Below are 22,629 nucleotides of genomic sequence, written 5' to 3' on the forward strand. Positions count from 1 at the left end.
GGTATTTAATTAACACATTAACCCATCAACACTGAGTTCAAAACGCTTTTCAAATGAGTAGAATTAACTTTCAGCAAATTTTGAGTTAACTACACTCATTTCAGTTGATAAAGTTGACTGGTGGGTTTTACAGTGAGCTACTGACAGTAAATTAGGGAGAAACTCGTGCATCAAAGCCAATGTTGTTACTAATCGTTCATGTTCAAGACATAAAAGGTAAATAAATCCAGTCCACAATTACTTGTTATATTGAAAATATGACATGTTGTGTGTGTTTTTTATCAAATCAGTGACATCATTTGTAAACATGGCAATTAAAGAGTTAAAACTCTGTAAATGTAGTAGTAATTTAGTAGTTTTGATCAGGACTGAGGCATTTTTACAGCAGTTTAATTCAGTGGATGTTTTCATCCCAAACATAACAAAACGGTAGTCAATTTGAACAGTGCACAAGGTATCCCTAAGTTTCTATAAATTATATATAATATGGTTTTCTGTCATATTTTAACGGCGAGGGTCTAACAAATACATTTGTAATGTAATTATTTCTTCTGTGCAAATGTGTCTCCCCCACTTCCAATCATGGATCAGTCCAGCAGCATTTTTATTATTATTATTCTTAGCAATCTAATTATCACATATTTATTACTTTTAGCAGTGAATTCATTCAATTATTTTCTTTTTGTCTTAGTCACATTATTAATCAAGGGTTGCCACAACGGAATGAACCGCCAACTTATCCAGCATATGTTTTATCAGCCCTTCCAGCTGCAACCCATCACTGGGAAAGTTGTGAGTTCATTTTAAGAAAACAAATGATTTAAAAAGTCAATATTGCATTAAGAAGATAATAAGCTAATAATATATAAGCAAAATTTATAAATAAATACATATGCAGTAAATACAAAGGGTGTGTAAGAGCCAGTTATGCATAATTCATTTGTGAGAATAATTTAGTTTGAATTTAGTTTATATTTAAAAATAATAATGACTCATGGAGATTGTATTATCTAAAATGCATAATTTAATAATTAATACAATTTAAAATGTTTACTTTGGTATTTTTGGCTTCCGACAGTAATTTGTTTTTCATTGTTGCAAAATTTACATCTCAAAACAGGGAACAATCAATATCGCAAGGCATATTTACCATTAAAATAAATAAGATAAATTAAAATGGTTACAACTGCAACAAGGAGCAGACCAAAAGACCTCCATCAAAGAAAAAAAAACATTATAATATATATTCTACACATATTTATTTACAATAAATATTCTGAAAATTGAGTACAGCGAGCTTCAGTTATTTTACTTTGGTTTCTGAAGTATTTGAAGCTTTGAGCGACTTTCTCTACCTCAGAAAGAAAACATAGCGGACTGGTTTTGAAGCACTTTACCTCAGATGTTATTCTTCTTTATTTAAGGGTGTGCAACTACCGGGTGCATATTAGGACTGTTGGGCCCCATCATAACTGGAATTGCTTAGGGCCCCCAAATCACTAAATCCACCCCCGGTTGTAGGACAACATTGATCAAAAGTTGTGATGCACTTCAAATGTTGACCAAGATTTTTGTCAGCAAAACTGACAATATTGTTGTAAACAATTTATGTTTGTATATACATTAAATAGTTGGCTAAACTTGACGTGAACATGCCTGCACATTATGGTGCGCTCGTGTTCTTGCAATATTGCTTTAATAACACAATCCCAAGCCCTGGTGTCATTGAACTATTTCAAGAATCAAGCTCTGAACAAACTGTTCCTTTAAACTTCTCTTGAGAGAGTGTGTGTGTTGAATGGAGTGTCGTTTTTCAGTGCTTAACTCCTCCTCTGCATTCTGCTCGTCCAGCAAACACACACACACACACACACACACAGAGAGAGCGAGTCTGGCGCGCTGCTGTTCGCGCATTCCCCATCAGCGGCTCAACGTACAGGGAAACGGATCCTCTCCGCAGTCCAAACACGCCGTTTTCGGTGTCCGTGCTTTCTCTGCGCAAACATGACGGTCGCAATTCTCAACGTGGACGAAACGAGCAGCTGATTCGCGGAGGAATCTGTGTTTTATCTGACTAAAACACGTCTTTGGGATAGAGACTACGGAGCCGCCGCGACCGTTGTTACAACTTTTGTTGCAATCAAGCACGCGCGTTCACGTTACGCTACTGACGGTTGCGTGTTTTTAAAAGAAACATAATAATCAACTTTTAGCTTTGTGGATTACAGAATCGACAATTGTTTCGAGTACTTTTAATTGTGTTTGGTAAGTTTGACGACAAGCAGTAAGTAGAGAGGACAAGGCGGTTGCTGGGAGTTTGCAGAGTTTACGACAAGGATACCGTGTGATCGTTTCTCGAAGGTAAACATGGACAACTTGGATTTAAATACATGCGTCAAGGATTATTTCTGAAAGTTTTATCCCCGCATTGAGTGGACTGCGCTGTTTTCCGTGCACTTCAGGGTCGACACAAACTCTAGATTTTGTGACCGTTTGCAAGACAAGCCCGTAACGTTAAACATGCCGCAGCTTAACGGAGGCGGAGGGGACGAGCTCGGGGCTAACGATGAAATGATCTCATTTAAAGATGAAGGCGAACAGGAGGACAAAATCTCCGAAAACGTGTCCGCAGAGAGAGATCTGGACGATGTGAAGTCGTCTCTGGTGAATGAGTCGGAAAATAACAGCAGTTCGTCCGATTCTGAGGTAAGTTAAGTCAGACGCAACCGCATGCCGACAGACGCGCATGGATGTGGTTGTTTGCCGACGGAAAAAATAACTTTTCTGTTTTGTTTTTCGTCTTTCCTTCAGCAAACCGAGAGGCGACCTCAACCAAGAGCAGATCTTGAAAGTTATGAGAAAGCCCGAGAGTATTTCACCGAAGGTAAGAGCTGTGGCATGCCGATTTAACAACTATCCATTTTTACACTGTAAACAATTATATGTACCACACAATTTCTTTATGTTCTCCCAACACAGTTCATTAAGTCAACTTAATAGTTTTCACAAATTTAAGTAGATTGAACTTAATTAAGTTGTCCCCATTAAAACTGTAAAAAATGTGTTGTTTCAACTCATTTTACATCAGTAGTTCCAACAAGTAGTAAAATAGTACTTTAATTGTGCTTTAAGTGTATGTTGTTGTTGCTAATACTCACAATATTGTTTTCAATTCGACTGATAACCATTCTTTGTATAATAATACTTTTCCCTCAAGTATTACGTTTGTCACATATGTATTATATTTTGTAGTAATGCTACTTAAACATTAAGAGAGCCTCAAGCAACTGAAACCTGTGCAAAAATATATAAATGTTTCACTTTAAATTAGGAATATAAATGATTTCAGTGACACAAATAAGCATTAGTGAAATATAGTTGCTAATGAATGAATATAATTATGAAAAACGATTATATAGCAGAAACCAATACAGACTATTTGAAAGTGAACATCTAATATAGACAAGTAATATCTACAATCTATACATATTTCAATCCAAGTAAATGCGAATTTGTTGCCAGTAAAAATGAGGTGAAATGATGAGTAACAATGAAGCTGTCAATAAGTTTCAGTGGTTAAATAATTGCTAATAAAAAAGTGTTAATAAAAATATACATACTTTATATATTGGATTAGTTACAAATGTTAAATAAAAACATGTACTTGTACACTTTTGGCAGATTTGTTTTATTTTATTAGTGTTTAGTGTTATTAAATATGTATATTATTTTGAATTCTGCATTGCTTTAAAGTTGAGGGACGTGTCTGTACAGATACGTGCACTTTTAGGGATAGAAATGATTTCAGTGACATAGTTGTCAATGAATGAATATAATTTTGAAAAACAAGATTATGTGGCAGAAACTAATACAGATCATTTGAAAGTGAATAGGTAATATCTGAACTCTATACAATCCTATACATATTTTAATCCAAGATAATGCGCATTTGTTGCCAATAACAATGAGGTGAAATGATGAGTAACAATGAAGCTGTCACCAATAAGTTTCAGTGGTTAAATAATTGCTAATAATTTTAATAAAAAACATACTTTATATACTGGATTAGTTACAAATGTTAAATAAAAACATGTATGTGTACACTCAGCAGATTTATTTTATTAGTGTTTAGTGTTATTAAATATGTATATTATTCAGAATTCTGCATTGATTTAAAGTTGAGGGAAGTGGATGTAAAGATGCGTACACTTTTTGGCAGCTTTTAAAAATTGTATTAGTGTTTAGTGTTGTTAAATATGTATATTATTTTAAATTCTGCATTGATTTAAAGTTGAATAAAGTCTTTGTAATTATACATATACTTTTTTTGGAAGCTTTTAAAAATTGTATTAGTGTTTAGTGTTATTAAATATGTTTATTATTTTAAATTATCTATTGTTTTAAAGTTGAGGGAAGTGCCTGTAAAGATGCGTACACTTTTTGTCAGCTTAAAAAAAGCTTAGTGTTATTTATAGTGTTTTATAGTTATTTATAGTGTTATTTATAGTGTTTTATAGTTATTTATAGTGTTATTTATAGTGTTAGTGTTTAGCGTTATTAAAGATGTATATTATTTTAAATTCTGCATTGATTTAAAGTTGAATAAAGTCTTTGTAATTATACATTTACCTTTTTGGAAGCTTTTAAACATTGTATTTGTGTTTAGTGTTATTAAATATGTTTATGATTTTAAATTCTGCATTGATTTAAAGTTGAGGGAAGTCTCTGTAATAATACGTACACTTTTTAGCAGCTTATAAGAATTTTATTAGTGTTTAGTGTTATTAAAGATGTATATTATTTTAAATTATCTATTGTTTTAAAGTTGAGAGAAGTCTCTGTAATAATACGTACACTTTTTGTCAGCTTAAAAAAATTGTATTAGTGTTATCAAAGATGTATATTATTTTAAATTCTGCATTGATTTAAAGTTGATGGAAGTGTCTGTAATAATACGTACACTTTTTAGCAGCTTTTAAAAATTGTATTAGTGTTTAGTGTTATTAAATATGTATATTATTTTAAATTCTGCATTGATTTAAAGTTGAGTAAAGTCTTTGTAATTATACATTCACTTTTTTGGAAGCTTTTACAAATTTTATTAGTGTTTAGTGTTATTAAATATGTTTATTATTTAAAATTATCTATTGTTTTAAAGTTGAGGGAAGTGCCTGTAAAGATGCGTAAACTTTTTGTCAGCTTAAAAAAAGCTTAGTGTTAGTGTTATTTATAGTGTTTTATAGTTATTTATAGTGTTATTTATAGTGTTAGTGTTTAGTGTTATTAAATATGTATATTATTTTAAATTCTGCATTGATTTAAAGTTGAATAAAGTCTTTGTAATTATACATTCACCTTTTTGGAAGCTTTTAAACATTGTATTTGTGTTTAGTGTTATTAAATATGTTTATGATTTTAAATTCTGCATTGATTTAAAGTTGAGGGAAGTCTCTGTAATAATACGTACACTTTTTAGCAGCTTATAAGAATTTTATAAGTGTTTAGTGTTATTAAATATGGATATTATTTTAAATTATCTATTGTTTTAAAGTTGAGGGAAGTGCCTGTAAAGATGCATACTTTTTGTCAGCTTAAAAAAAAATTGTATTAGTGTTTAGTGTTATTAAATATGGATATTATTTTAAATTCTGCATTGATTTAAAGTTGAGGGAAGTCTTTGTAAAAATGCATTCACTTTTTAGCAGCTTTTAAAAATTTTATTAGTGTTTAGTGCTATTAAATATGTATATTATTTTAAATTCTTTATTGTTTTAAAGTTGAAGTGTCTGTAAAAATATGCACACTTTGTTTGTAGATTTAAACATTGTATTAATATTTAGTATTATTAAATATGCACATGTTTACAAATTGAGGGAAGTGTCCGTATATTTAATGCAGAAATGTTAAATCCGCCTGCCATACTAGATCTTTGCCTAACTTTTTGTGTCTACCCTTGTCCATAATCATCCCTCTCTCCACCGTCAAGCTCTGAGAAGACAGCAAGATGGAGGATTTTTTAAGAGCCCCCATTATCCAGGCTACCCGTTTCTAATGATCCCAGATCTCGCCAATCCTTACTTGTCCAACGGCGCCCTGTCTCCGAGCGCAAGAACGGTGAGTGCCTCTAAACACACTATCAGTCTCTGTGCATCTCTGGAGTTTTTTTTAAGAGCTCCATGAGTTTTTTATAGAAAAGAACCAACAAGTCTTCTTATAAATAGTGTTTTTTGGAGATTCACAGTGATTAAGAGCTATTTTACATCATGTTCTTTTCGTTATGTACGATTAAAAGCTATGTTTAGTTCGTTAAGAGTGTAAAAAATGATGCAAATTTAGATTTAGTCGATGCATTTGAGTAATTTCACATTTTTTAAAAATGCATGCTATGACTTGTCGTTTAAGCATTTAAACTTTTTAATTGGTTTTAATTGTGTACTCAAGCTACTTGACATATTTGTATTCATTTAATTGTGCTCTGAGAGATCATGTCCGGTTATTGCTGGATCAGATTTGCCAAAATCTGGCGTTTTGCAGCCACAATTCGGTGTTTGAATACGCTCATGTGAATTGGTGAAATGCTTGGCTAATTGATCTAATACCCCGTGAATCTAATTCACCGCTGCCTGCCACTGGGCTGTAATTAAGCATTTTCTGATGCCACTTGTTTAGCGTTCTTTAAATAAGATTAGTCTGGTTGGAGAGAAGAGGTCTGTCACGGTGAAACTCTATCTGGGTGTCCGAGATTGCCTGGTCGTTCCCTATAGATGTGTTTTGAGTTTGTGTCCATGTCTGGGAAAGGTTGACTGCCCTTTTAGCCCCAGCATTGGGTCTTTTCAACCCGATTTGCAAAGAACTCAGCGGGCATTCATGTATGGCTTTGCTGCCGTGTTATGCGTCAGCGCTCTGCAGAAAAAGAGAATGAACGCTTGGGTCTTTTCACGAAGAAAAAAAAACATTCCCGGTTTCTTTTTCTTTTTATTTTTTGGGGCCAAACTCAGAGCCATCTCCCCAAATCAACACATTTTACAACCATTGTTTATTCCAGAGCTCAAATCCTCGTGATTTGATTGGACCCGGCCAAGCGTTTGAGTGAAAAGTTACGATTTCCCCCTCCATTCCCTCCTCCCTCCAGACACTCGCACAAGTTTTCCTTGGCCTCTCCGCTTCTTTTCACTCGTCCCTCCTTCCCAATCCCTTCCATTCAGATCCCGAGGCGTTAGTCTTACATTGTCATTCTGAGTGAATGCTGATGGCTTCATTGGGATCTCCATAGGCCCTCATTAGCCTAATGGCTGCTCCTTACAGACGAGATGCATAGCAGTTGTGGTACCCAGATCTCTTTTGTTCTACGGCCCATAGAGTGTTGTTGTGGGAAGAGTCCACTGCTTGAATTATCCTGCTTCATCCCACCCTCGACATCGCCTTGGGGTGTACCTGCAAACGTTTGAGCATTGATATCGCAATGTGCGCATACACAATAATCACCTCGCAGGATGTGCAATATTGAGTTATGTTGGGATAGTTGACAAAAAAGCCACAGAACACATGAGATTTGTGGTGTTATGTTTATATAATGGAGGGAAAGTCGATCTTCTTGCATGTGTTTTTTTAGTGTGTGAGCATTTCAAGAGAGATTACAAGATTCAGGAGCAATACTTTGTAAGAAATTATTTATACAATCAAGACTATTGACCTTATTCTAGCAATGTGGAGATGCGCTCGTGTTTTAGAGCTTCTGATTGAGTTGTCTATTGGCGAAGGAGTTGGAACGGTCAAACTAGTTGCTCTACAAACAAGTGTGTTCATGACTATACATAAAAAGTAGATTAATATAATAAGAAAATATCAGTTTGCAATATAACAAGCTGTTTTTAACGTCTGAAAATCAATGGAAGCGAATGAGAGCAGAAGTCTAGAGCCAAAAATATTCAATCTCTGCGCCCTCTCGTAGCTGAAGAATAAGGTTAATACAGTACTATTTCAGATTGAATTATTCAACTTCTGTATTTGAATATTGTTCCAAAAAACCATTACATTAGGGCTCTATTGTAGGCCTGCGCAATATATATCGTTCGAGCAACAATGTCACAACGTGTGCGTCCACAATATTCACATCGCAAATATATGCAACTTTGAGTTGGGATTATAGTTGACCAGAATCCAAAACACATGAGATGTGTGGTGTTGAACTATAACGGAGGGAAAGTCGATCATCTGCATGTGTTTTTAAGGACTGTGAGTGTGTAGGGCTGCACTATATATAGTTTGAGCATCGATATCGCAATGTTTGCGTCCGCTAAAGTCGCATCACAAATATATGCAACATTGAGTTGGGATTACAGAATCCACAGATCAAAACAGACGAGATTTGTGGTGTTCTGTTTATATAATGGAGGGAAAGTCGATCTTCTGCATGTGTTTTTTGTGTGTGAGGATTTCAAGAGAGATTACAATATTCAGGAGCAATACTTGTAAGAAATTATTTATACAATCAAGACTATTGAGCTTATTTTAGCAATGTGGAGATGCGCTCGTGTTTTAGAGCTTCTGATTGAGTTGTCTATTGGCGAAGGAGTAGGAACGGTCACACTAGTTGCTCTACAAACAAGTGTGTTGATGGCTATACATAAAAAGTAGATTAATATAATAAGAAAATATCAGTTTGCAACATAACAAGCTGTTTTTAATGACTGAAAATCAATGAGAGCGTAAGTCTAGAGCCGAAAATATTTAATGTCTGCACCCGCTCGTACTGTAGGTGAAGAATAAGCTCAATTCAGTCTTATTTTAGGTTGAATTATTCAAGTTCTGTATTTGAATGTTCTTATAGCTCCTGATCAACTCTAATTCAGACTCAACTTTGCATATCTTGCGATGTGACTACTGTGGATGGGATATCGATGCTGAAATATAATATTGTCCAGCCTTAGTTTAGACCAACTTGAGTGCGAGTAAATGGCGAATACTTGTGTGTGAACTACCCCTTTAAAGAATCATATGCCATGGCAAAGTATTTGCAGGACAATTCCCATCATACTTGCCTCAAATTTTGGTGAATTAAACCCCACTTCACCATCACAGAAGCCCTCTGCTATCTCTCTACCATAATTCACATGGAGGAGGCTAATATATAGAGGCTAATATGGGCTTACTAGCAAACGTTCAGATGATGTCACTCAGGATGAGGATTATAACTTATTTTATTCCTTTAGCTGATTGGGGACCGTCAACAGATTTTGTTCCCACAGAAACATGACCCCATAACTGAATACATCCAGATGCACGTTTCTCCTTCTGCTTCGAAAGAAAGCCATATATAACTCTCTATATACCTCATAGTATTTGAATCAGAAGTTCATAACCTCCACAACCTAAACAGATCACGCTTGTATTTTAAGTTCCAGAAGACAGATCATCCCGAATCATGCATAAAATATAATAGAGAAGTGTAAGAGATATCTACCGACTCTCGTCCGTAAGCCTATCGCGTATCTATAAGTGTGGATGGAGTAAAACGGGAGGTCATTCAGGCAGATGAGCTCAGCCTGTCAGTCGGCACCTCGAGAGCAAGCTTCGCCTTAGACAATGAGTGGTTGGCATACTTGAGATATTTACACACTAATCTTAAGCTCTCGCTCAGACAGCCTCAGTCACAGCTGTCAAAATCACATAAGGACGTTTCCAAACACAGCTTGAAGAAGCCCGTCAGAATCTGAAGGATGAGCTGCGGTGGCGCTCCAACTTTTAAACAAACGCACAAACTAGGGGTGGCAGAATGAATTGATTTTAAATGTATGCATCTGTATTATATCATCAAAAAAATGGATGATTGCTTGTGTGGGGTGTGTGTAATGCAGTGTGGATGAAGGCAGGACAGTAAATCTGACGTTATTCTCTCTTCTGGCTGCCGTTATCAGTCTCACCAACACAATCTCACGGCAATTCGTAACTTTTTTTTTAGTGGCTAATTCGTACGAATTCGTACGATCTAATTCGTACAATTTAGTACGATTTGCTCATTCTCCAATGACGGTTGGGTTTAGGGGTGGGGTTAGGTGCCACGCCTCCTTTTTAAAATTGTACCATTTCGTACGACTGAACTCGTACGAATTCGTACGAATTAGCCACTAAACTGTCAAAACGTAAAATACTTACGTTTTCTCGTGAGATCAGGCTGGTCTCACACTATTGTTTTCCTTTTTCTGATATAGTCTTGATCGCACCATTGTGGAGTTTTTCTTTTATTATTTCAGTAAATAGGATTGTAAAAACATTTGTTGTACTCTCCCGTTTACTGCACATTAAGTTTAACAACTGACGACTTCCACTACTGAGAAATCCATTATCATAGACCTATCATGGTATTATCATGTATTATCGTTTTAAAATAGTATAGACTAGGCCTGCACAATATATCGTTTGAGTATCGATAGCGCAATGTGTGCATCCGCAATAGTCACATCGTAAAGATATGCAATGTTGAGTTGGATTATAGATGACCAGGACCAAGATTTGTTTACATACTGCAGAATTGAACCATAATAGAGTGAAAGTTTATAATCTGCATGTGTTTATAAGCCTTGTGACTATATGAGCATTTTAATAGTTTAAAGCATTTTAGTTGCGCATAAAGTAGTTTAATAAAGATTATGTAACTATGTAATAAAGATTATGAGTTAATGTAGTAATGTAATGACTTTGCAAATAGAGCTAATTAAGTCATCTGGAGAAATTGTAGTTAGGCCTGGGTGATTTGGCAAAATTATTTTCCATATTGAACGCTAACGATATATTAGGGCTGTGCAATTAATCAAAATTCAGTTTTGTTTTAGCTTCTAACGATTATAAAAACACTAATGGAGATAAAACGATTATTGCATCATATACTGCTCTCTTTCCAGTTGTACACGTTTGTTGCTCTGCAAAGCTCAGTTTCACGTGAAAATTACCAAAAGTGTGTACTGAATGCATCATTCATTGATGTACATTGAATTAAGTGCACTTTAAGGCTCAATTAGGTTAATTAGGCAAGTTAGGGTAATTGGGCAAGTCATTCCATAACAGTAGTTTCTTCTGCAGACAATCAAAAAAAAATTGCTTAAGGAGGATAATAATATTGATCTTAAAATATATTTAAATCTGCTTTTATTCTAGCCAAAATAAAACAAATAGGACTTTCTCCAGAAGAAAAAATATTATAGGAAATACTGTGAGAAATTCCTGAATCTGCTCATCATTTGGGAAATATTTATAAAAAAAAGATTCACAGGAGGACGAATAATTTTGACTTCAACTGTATATCGTTTTGAATAATCGTGATTACTATTATGACCCAAATTATCGTGACTGCGTTTTCCCATAATCGAGCAGCCCTACGATATACATGTTGATATAAGTTGTTAATGCTTCCAGATTTAAGAGTACCGTTCATTAAATTGCATAACATGCAATTATCCATTAAATCGCATAACGTTTTCAGCCAATTCGGAACATCTCTAATATCAACACACTTCTAGATTCCCATTGTTGGCAAGAAAAGTCCAGAGCTTATCATTGTTACTGACACACAATTTTATCGCCATTCGATATAAAATCACTTATCGGCCCAGCCCTTTTTGTAATATACATTGTAGAGAAAAAAATATCATTTCCAATATCATTCTACTCATTTGAAAAGAGTTTTGAACTCAGTGTTGAAGGTAATGAGTTAAATACGGCATTACTTCAACTTAAATGAAGTAAGTTCACAGTACTTTTGCTTCATTAACTCAAATGGATTAAATTAACAGTACTCATTAGGATTAGTTTTTGAACTTAAATGGTTTGTTGCAATCGGTTTCCTCAAATGGTTTGAGTTACCTTAACTTATTGGGTTTTACAGTGTATATGAGCACTGATAGACGCAGCTTTCAAAACAACGTCAATATTCGTGACTCACCATATCACAGTCATTTCTATTGAGCTTGACCAATCAGAGCTTTACAAAGCACTATAGTTCTAGTATTTCTCATTTTTCAAATTTCAGTACTGATTGTGCTGAAGTGTGTACTTTTTAAAGGGATAGTTCACCCAAAAAGGGCAATTCACTCACTATTTACTCTCCCTCAAGTGGTTCCAAACCAGTAACCATTGGCTTCCATTCATTCATTTTCCTTCGGGATAGTCACCAATTTATCAGGGGTGGCCACAGCGAAATTACCTGCCAACTATTCCAGCATATGTTTTCCACAGTGGATGCCTTTCCAGCTGCAACCCACTACTAGAAAACCCCCATACACTCACACATTCACACACATACTCGTACACTATGGCCAATTTAGCTCCCATTGGCTTCCATAAAGGCAAAACAACTACTGCAGAAGTCACAGGATGGTTACAGGTTTTCAACATTCTTCAAAATATCTTCTTTTGTGTTTAGCATATAAGAAAGAGACTATGAAACTAGTAAAGGGTGAGTAAATGATGACAGAATTAAAATTTCTGGGTGAAAACTCTACTTTTAGCATTTATTTGTGTATTTATAGCTCGAACTCGATTAATGTTTTCTTTGAGCAGGAAAAATGAAAGGTTCAGTTCATACATCTGACTATGTTGATTTATGTTGAATGATGAAATTGTATACATGTAAAGTAAAATAGAATATTGTGGATGGAGTATTGAATTAAACTGAATCAATGACATGATGATTGAAATTGAATCTAACAATGAGACCAATGTATGTTCACACCCCTAGCAGAAATGTAGACTATGCTTGCCTGTAAGAGCGTAAGTCTGTGCTGTTTTTTTTTTTTCGTTCAGAATTTGAGTAATTTAACAATGTCATCCTTTAAAGGCATTCAAAAGCTTCAGTTTTGTACAACAGGCTGAATGTTTTGTAAAATGGAGAATTTGAGAAACTTGATTAAACAGAAAAAACCGAAGGCTTTAGAGAATGTTCTTTGTAAGGATGAAAGCGATTAAACTTTAACACCAGATGAAAGATGGAGCTTGTTTCAAAAGGAAGATTTTTCTTTTCCAATAGCAGTTTTATTTCTGAAATTATTTTACTGCAAAAAATGTTTGGTCTAAACGTGGGTCAAAGACAAAAAGGGTTTTTCAGGCGTCAAAACAATAGAAGTTTTATACAGCCTTTGTCCCCCTCTCATTTATTAAAGGTACCAGAAATCACACAATCATATTTTTACCAAGACATTCACTATAAGATTATACGTCAAAAATGTTTCGTCTCATTTAGAACAAGACTCAATTAAATGCGTAATAAAGGACATTTTGAGATCGCAGTTTGATTGAAAAACATTTCTTATTAATTATCTACATATATTTATCCATTTGTCAGCATCATTTAACAGAGTAAAATGTAGTATATTTCTATATATACAGTTGAAGTCAGAATTATTAGCCCCCCCACAGTTTTATTAACTCATTTCTAATAACTGATTTAATTTGTCTTTGCCATGATGACAGTAAATAATATTAGACTCGATATTCTTCAGGACACTTTTATACAGCTTAAGGTGACGTTTCAAGGGTTAATTAGGGTAACTAGGCAGGTTAGGGTAATTAGGCAAGTTATTGTATGATGATGGTTTGTTCTGTAGACTTTTAAAAAAATATAGCTTAAAGGGGCTAATAATATTGACCTTGAGAAAATTAAAAACTGCTTTCATTTTAGACAAAATAAAACAAATAAGACTTTGTCCAGAAGAAAAAATATTATCAGACGCACTGTGAACATTTCCTTGCTTGGTTAAACATTATTTAGGAAATATTTAAAGAAAAAAAATTCAAAGGGGGGCTAATAATTCTGATTTCAGCTCTATCAGGGCTGCACTATATTGCAAAAAACTGACATTAGAATATTTCAATTTACTGCAATATATATTACGATATAAATGCAATTTGACCACATGACTTGAATAGCTTGTAAATAATTCATAATTTGGGATTGATTGCTGTAGGGGAGTGTATCTGAATACAATATAGACACCCGTTTAAAAATGTCAAGCAAAGTTCAATACAACAAAGAAAGGATTCAAATAAATTATGATTTATGATTTTTCTGTGGAGTCAAACGGTATTCATAAACCGAGATTAAATAATCATTATATAATAATAACAACAAAACAGCAATGTATCGTTTTCATTGAGTAAATAATTATATAATGTACACTTTAACCTACAAATGTTTAATGTATTGTGTCCAAATGGCTTAAAATAGCTTGAAATGATGACAGTCACAGGACTTAAACACATGCAAATAATAAACTTTCACTCTAAGGTTAAAATTTAAAACGACTCCACTATGTTGTTAACTACTACTGGCCAACTAATTACAACTACATTGCTGATCTCTGCGATGTGACCATTGCAAACTCGCACATTTCTGAAACTATACATTGCAATCCTTATAATATTTGACATTTAATTTCCCAAAAAATATTTTAATCATTGAATTAAGCACTTCTCTTGTATTTCTGATGTTATCCTTGTATATAAAGTTTTTATAATGACCGTTTATGTATAAAGCACTATTAAAAACAACCAAAGTTGACCAGTGTGCTTCACAAAAAATAAACAAAACCACAAACAACAAGAACAAATCAAATGAGAAAGCAATTAAAATGATTAAAGCATATAAAATAAAGTGCTTCTACATAATTAAAAAACAAACCAAGATTTACAAAAGAAAATGCTTGGTCAAAATAAACAAAATTGAAATAAATTCATCAATTTAATTTGATGCAGACACTAAAACGGGAGATTTTTGTAGTACATGTCGCACATACAATATTTATATTCATGAAAACGCAGTAAAATCAGTTCTGTGAAGCGGTCTCGCTGGGTAAGTTTGTTTGCATTTATTTCTATTTTCTTAGTAAATACTTTACAAGCGCACAAATCATGTTACAGGTATATGAGGTTGAGCACCAGTTGGCCTTGAATACCACAGTGAAACCTACAGCAGTCACAAATAGACTAAACTTGTACTCGTGCTGCTTCTAAACTAATATGTACTCTTCTGCTCGGATATCCCTGAGGTGGAATTGAAAACTCCTCTGAATTCATACGTTTCATGTAATATTTATAGTTTTCCAGTCCAGTATATAAAAAGGGGCAACATTGCCAAAGGGGATGTAGAGTTTTGAATACCTGTGGCTTTGGTTTTGTTTGTATTTCATAACCATTCCTTAATCCTTTAAGTGTTTTTTTATTTTGTTTGACTTTCTTCAGCATTCAGAACATAGAGATCCTGCATATGTGCATGCATACACTCGTGATTCCCACATTGAGATTAATGGGGTTGTTGTAGTTTGTGGTGTTGCATTATATTTGGTTTATAATGTGATTTTTGGAATTGTAATGTCACAATAACAAGCTTTTTAAAGCTAAATATTAAATATTTTTAAATTAGTAAATTAAAGTCTCAAAATTTGGTTATTTAAAAAAATGTGTATTTATAATTTTACACATCACTTTTGGTGCCTAGGGTGTAGCCAATGGGTTAGCTTAATAGGCAAAGACCCACCCACTATGATAAATAGACCCACTCAGTTAGTTGGATGGATGGATGGATGGATGGATGGGTAGATAGATAGACTGACAGACTGATGGATGGATGGATGGATGGATGGATAGACAGACTGATGGATGGATGGATAGACAAACAGACTGACGGATGGATGGATGGATGGATGGGTGGATGGATAGACAGACTGACTGACTGACTGACGGATGGATGGATGGATAGAAAGACAGACTGACGGATGGATGGATGGATGGATAGACTGACTGACGGACGGATGGATGGATGGATGGATGGATGGATGGATGGATAGATAGACAGACAGACTGATGGATAGATGGATGGATAGACAGACAGACAGACAGATAGACAGACTGATGGATGGATGGATGGATGGATGAATAGACAGACAGACTGACGGATGGATGGATAGACAGACAGACAGACTGACGGATGGATGGATGGATAGACAGACAGACAGACAGACTGACGGATGGATGGATGGACAGACAGACAGACAGACTGATGGATGGATGGATAGACAGAAAGACTGACGGATGGATGGATGGATGGATGGATAGACAGACAGACAGACTGATGGATGGATGGATGGATAGACAGACTGATGGATGGATGGATAGACAGACTGACGGATGGGTGGATGGATGGATGGATGGATGGATGGATGGATGGATGAATAGACAGACGGACGGACGGACGGATGGATGGATAGACGGACGGACGGACTGATTGATAGATAGATAGATGGATAGATAGATGGATAGATAGATAGATGGATAGATAGATGGATAGATAGATGGATGGATAGATAGATAGATAGATAGATAGATAGATAGATAGATAGATAGATAGATAGATAGATAGATAGATAGATAGATAGATAGATAGATAGATAGATAGATAGATAGATAGATAGATAGATAGATAGATAGATTGATTGATTGATTGATTGATAGAAAGTTTAGTTCCTTTATTGATTTATATGATTAATAACACTTTAAAATATAAGGAGTTTCCATGTGATTTACTAAGCTAGTACAGTTTTTGTTAATGAATATAATATAATCATGATAATTGTGGATCCCTGATTATTCCTCTGACTATAATCGCACAACCAAAATCTGTAATTGCATTCCTGTCTGTGATTAATCGAGTTACGTTTGCAGTTTTCATTATAAAAGAGCAGAAGCGATGTTAAAATAAAAGAAAAACGTATGTGCATGTGTTTTAGTACACATTTTGATTCAGCAAATCTAGTGAAAATGGAAAATTTCAATGCAAAGTTATCGTTTTTTTTTTGTACTGATGAAACCTCAACTTTGCTCACTAAATTTTGCCCGATTTAGGATTATTATTTTTTTGCCTAAACCATTGTTTAGAGCATTAAAGCATGGGTCCGTGATCAGTCCAGTACATTTGTGGTTTTGTATTGTAATAAAGAGCAGAAGTTATGTTAAAAAAATCTAAAAAGAAACATTATTATTATTATTATTATTATTATTACAGATTCTGTTTCAGCAAATCTAGTAAAAACCTGAAATGTGAATAAAATTAATTGTATTTGATTTCATATTGATGAACTCTCAACTTTTCACACAAAATTTTGCCAAATTAAAAGAAAAATTCTGGCTAAAGCACTGTTTAACGCATTAAAGCATCAGTCTGACGTCTGTTGTGTTGTATTTGTAGGTGTGTGTGTGTGTTTAGATCTACACTTTAATTCAGATTGCTAACCTTGAATGCACGTGTGAATGCTGAAGGTTTTAATATTCATGAAATGATTCAGTAAAAAGGAAACATTTTTTTATTTAATTTTTTTTTGTTGTTGTTCTTGAGTCGGGTCAACAGAAGATCCTTCAAAACCATTGAGCAGTTCTGATCTCACACTCATTTGACATATTAACTTCATCTCGCTGTGAGGAGAACTGTCTCTGCGCCTTTCAAAAAGCATCATATAGTGAAAGCGGAAAAGAAAAAGGAGTTTGGCGGAAAAAAAGAGGGACCAAAATAAGTGGAAGATGGAAAGAAGGAGAGGTATGAAGTGACAGAAGGGAAAGATGTGGGGAAATGCAGGCGTGCAGATTTCCCATAATTGATTTAGGGCCTGCTCGGAGCTGACATTCCTCAATAATCCGCCGGGACTGTTTTTAAGGATCGAGTGTGTCGGCCAAGCAGCTCGGCTCTTCTCAGCGCTTGTCATTGAGACGAATGCTCACGCTTGGCCCGAGGAATCGTCTGCTAGCGGCAGGACAACTCCACATATTAAGTATTTTCCCAATGCTTTTAGTTGGCGCAGTAAAATCAAGCCGCATTGGGAATGTTATGGTTATTTTAATGTACTTTTATTTTGGTGTGGATCTAGAAGAGGATTAACACCTTTCCTTGTTATGTGAACTGCTATGTGAAATCATTTCGAACATATTTGGGATGAATGAGTTTGAATTCATGTCAATATTGTAATGCTACACACATTCATACTGAAAATAGACTTTTAGTTTGGTTACACTATAGCAAACTCTACACATTGAGTATTTTCCCAATGCGTTTTGTTGGCGCAATAAAAACCAAGCCGCATTGGGAATGTTATGGTTATGTTAATGTACTTTTATTCTTGGTGTGGCTCTAGAACAGCATTAACATCTTTCCTTGTTAGGTAAACTGCAATATGAAACTGTTTTGAACATATTTAAGCTGAATTAGATTGAATTTATGTCAGTGTTAAGTCTGTAATGCTAAACATATTCATACTGAAAATTGACTGAAATTGGTTACACTATAGCGAACTCTACACATATTGAGTATTTTCCCAATGGTTTTTGTTGGTGCAGTAAAATCAAGCTGCGTTGGGAATGTTACTATAATTTTAATGGACTTTTATTCTTGGTGTGGCTCTAGAAAAGTATTAACATCTTTCCTTGTTCCGTAAACTGCACTTTGAAACTGTCTTGAACATATTTGGGCTGAATTAGATTGAATTTGTCAGTGTTAAGTCTGTAATGCTACACATATTCATACTAAAAATAGACTTTTAATTTGGTTACACTATTAGCGAACTCTTCACTGAGTATTTTCTAGTAAAATCAAGCTGCATTGCAAATGTTATGGTTATGTTAATGTACTTTTATTCTTGGTGTGGCTCTAGAACACTATTAACATCTTGCCTTGTTACATAAACGGCAATATGAAACCATTTCAAACATATTTGGGCTGAATGAGTTTGAATTCATGTCAGTATTATAATGCTACACATATTCATACTGAAAATTGACAGAAATTGGTTGCACTACTAGCAAACTCTACACATATTGAGTATTTTCCCAATGGTTTTTGTTGGCGCAGTAAAATCAAGCTGCGTTGGGAATGTTACTATTATTTTAATGTACTTTTATTTTGGTGTGGATCTAGAAGAGGATTAACACCTTTCCTTGTTAGGTGAACTGCAATATGAAACTGTTTCGAACATATTTAAGCTGAATTAGATTGAATTAATGTCAGTGTTAAGTCTGTAATGCTACACATATACATATTAAAAAAGACTTTTAATTTGGTTACACTACTAGCAAACTCTTCACATTGAGTATTTTCCCAATACTTTTAGTTGGCGCAGTAAAATCAAGCTGCTTTGTAAATGTTATGGTTATTTTAATGTACTTTTATTTTTGGTGTGGCTCTAGAACAGTATTAACATTTTGTTATATAAACTGCAATATGAAACCATTTCAAACATATTTGGGCTGAATGAGTTTGAATTCATATCAGTATTATAATGCTACACATATTCATACTGAAAATTGACTGAAATTGGTTGCACTACTAGCAAACTCTACACATATTGAGTATTTTCCCAATGGTTTTTGTTGGCGCAGTAAAATCAAGCCGCATTGGGAATGTTACTATTATTTTAATGGACTTTTATTCTTGGTGTGGCTCTAGAACAGTATTAACATCTTTCCTTGTTACATAAACTGCACTTTGAAACTGTCTTGAACATATTTGGGCTGAATTAGATTGAATTTATGTCAGTGTTAAGTCTTTAATGCTACACATTCATACTAAAAATAGACTTTTAATTTGGTTATACTATTAGCAAACTCTTCACATTGAGTATTTTCCCAATGTTTTTTGTTGGTGCAGTAAAATCAAGCCTCATTGGGAATCTTATAGTTATTTTAATGTACTTTTATTCATGGTGTGGCTCTAGAACAGTATTAACATCTTGTTATATAAACTGCAATATGAAACCATTTCAAACATATTTGGGCTGAATGAGTTTGAATTCATGTCAGTATTATAATGCTACACATATTCATACTGAAACTGGTTGCACTACTAGCAAACTCTACACATATTGAGTATTTTCCCAATGGTTTTTGTTGGCGCAGTAAAATCAAGCCGCATTGTAAATGTTATGGTTATTTTAATGTACTTTTATTCTTGGTGTGGCTCTAGAACAGTATTAACATCTTTCCTTGTTACATAAACTGCAATTTAAAATTGTCTTGAACATATTTGGGCTGAATTAGATTGAATTTATGCCAGTGTTAAGTCTGTAAAGCTACACATTCATACTAAAAATAGACTTTTTTAAATTTGGTTAAACTATTAGCGAACTCTACACATTGAGTATTTTCTAGTAAAATTAAGCTGCATTGCAAATGTTATGGTTATTTTAATGTACTTTTATTCTTGGTGTGGCTCTAGAAGACTATTAAAATCTTTCCTTGTTATGTAAATGGCAATATGAAACCATTTTGAATTCATTTGGGATGAATGAGTTTGAATTCATGTCAGTATTAGGTCTGTAAATGGTAAACCCATTCATACTGAAAATAGTTAGTTTGGTAACACTATAGCGAACTCTACACATTGAGTATTTTCCCAAATTGAGTATTGTCCCAATGCGTTTTGTTGGCGCAATAAAAATCAAGCCTCATTGGGAATGTTATTATTATTTTAATGTACTTTCATTCTTGGTGTGGCTCTAGAAAAGTATTAACATATTTCCTTGTTACGTGAACTGCAATATGAAACCATTTCGAACATATTTAGGATGGATGAGTATTTGGTCTGTAATGCTACATTCATACTAAAAATGGTCTTTTAATTTGGTAGCGAACTCTAGAAAATTTATTCTATATTTTTTTCCTTTACATTTTTGCACTCTTAGTTTATATATTCATTCTGTATTAACTTCTGAGTGATGTCTTGATCATTTAAGCAAGGAATAATTGATAGGTCATTGGGTTATTTGAAAATAATGCACATATAAGGTGGTGATGCGTCCATGATGTAAAGAGTCTTGTTTTTATTAGATCTTTTAGTTTGTTTTAGCTGCGATATAACTGAAATCATTCAACGTAACTTTTACGGAGATGTAATGCGCTTAACAACTGCCTGGAACTACTTAGGATGTTCATCAGCCAATCGGAATCAAGCGTTCTACAGCCTTCAGTATAACTTTACTTATTCTACGTTTAAATAAAGCTATCATGAAAGCAAGTTGCACAAATAAATGTTTAGTATGCAAATGAAGTGGAAACATACGTTTATCATTAAGTTGAATTGTTGATTTAAAAACTACTTTATTTACATTTTACTGGTTTAATACTGGGGTTGGAGGATACTGGAAAAATATGCAATGTTGTTGTTGAGTATTGCGATAACGATATTTCGTACGATATAACATTTCCCTTAAAAATGCTGGTTTTAATAGCCATGTTTTTAAAAAAATTAATTTGTATAACTATACTAAAATAAAGAGATCATTTTCAAATCTAATTAATTCTAATTTACACTAAAAATCCAGTCAAGGTGGCAAAATTTAGAGTTTAAAACCCTACGAGTGAAAATCTAAGCAGATATCTTGACTCTGATTGGCTGTAGTCGTTTTCCCTTCTCATCTTTACTCCTCCCATTATTGTTTATTTTCTTTGGGCCGCTCCAGTGAATAGCAGGACAGCATCTCCTGGGGAGGCGGGGCTAAAGACAGTAAGGCCCCATGTGTTTGGTCAAATTTAGATAAACAACCTAACCGATGCATGTGTGTTATACTATTATCACAATTATAACGATAGTATTACGATATCTTGTCCAGCCCTATTAAAGAAAATGTTGATTGTTGTTGAGTGTTGATTTTGAAATGTAAAAACAAGTAGCAATGAATCCACTAGTTTGTCCTCTGTTGTTACAGTCAGCATGGCCCGTCAGAGATAATCTCCTAACAGTCATTGTCCCGTATTACAACATGTTCCCTGCTCAAACCACAGCAATGCCTCTATTCATTTTGGTGACATGTTTTGACACGTACTGTAATCATCTGTTAGCGAGCGCATTCATTCTTAATGTTTTTCAAGGCCTTGTGGCAGTTCCTTACATGCGTAGAGTTCAGATGCAAAAACCTGTGTGGCGTTTCTGTGTGGAGTTTGTATGTTCTCCCGTGTTGGAGTGGGTTTCCTCTGGGTGCTCCGGTTTCCCCCACAGTTCAAACACATGCGCTATAGGGGAATTGATGAACTAAATTGGCCGTTAGTGTATGCGTGTATGTCCTGGTCCTTCAGGTTGTGTGTTCAGCGTTTACGATCAACCTCGTTAAAAATGAGATGTTACGAAACGCCAACATGATGCAGCTAAATATCAACTTCAATTTAAACAGCCCTGGGTGAAAGTAAGCATGTTTATGTGTAGTTATTTTAATTTAAATAAAATGAAAATAAGCTATTTTTGCATAAAAGGCAAAATACTGAACGCAAACAGCTTGACACTTGCTGTGTTTCCATCTAAAGATGCGAATTCAATTTACGTGCAAAACTGCAATAGTGAATAAAAGACATGTGAATAAAGCAGCGTTTCCATCCAAAGAGTCAAAGAGAACAAAATCGTCACGTCCTGATTATCTGGCGCCAAACATCTACAGTAAAAACAGAATTTGCTGCGGTAGGAGAAGCTGCGCGAATCTTTTCTTTATTTATTAAATGACTTGCAGACGTGAGATGTGAAGCACAGACACTCTTCTGGAATTAATTTATAATATAATAACTCTAATACTGAAGTGGTTAAGGCGTTTTAGAATGACCAAAACAACATGT

General features: G+C 34.3%; 1 protein-coding gene across 1 annotated transcript in view; it reads left to right on the plus strand.

The window, feature by feature from the left end:
• The first annotated feature begins 1,875 nt into the window (after nucleotides 1-1,875).
• The window catches only part of tcf7l1b (transcription factor 7 like 1b), a 113,681-nt gene continuing 92,927 nt past the window's right edge, over nucleotides 1,876-22,629 (plus strand). The window contains exons 1-3 of the mRNA XM_056464603.1: nucleotides 1,876-2,706; nucleotides 2,812-2,884; nucleotides 5,987-6,114. Of these exons, the coding sequence (XP_056320578.1) occupies nucleotides 2,521-2,706; nucleotides 2,812-2,884; nucleotides 5,987-6,114 (387 nt within the window). The 5' untranslated portion in view covers nucleotides 1,876-2,520. The remainder of the gene's footprint in view (nucleotides 2,707-2,811; nucleotides 2,885-5,986; nucleotides 6,115-22,629) is intronic.

The sequence above is a fragment of the Danio aesculapii genome, chromosome 8, assembly GCF_903798145.1.
Source record: "Danio aesculapii chromosome 8, fDanAes4.1, whole genome shotgun sequence".
Taxonomy (NCBI): Eukaryota; Metazoa; Chordata; class Actinopteri; order Cypriniformes; family Danionidae; genus Danio; species Danio aesculapii.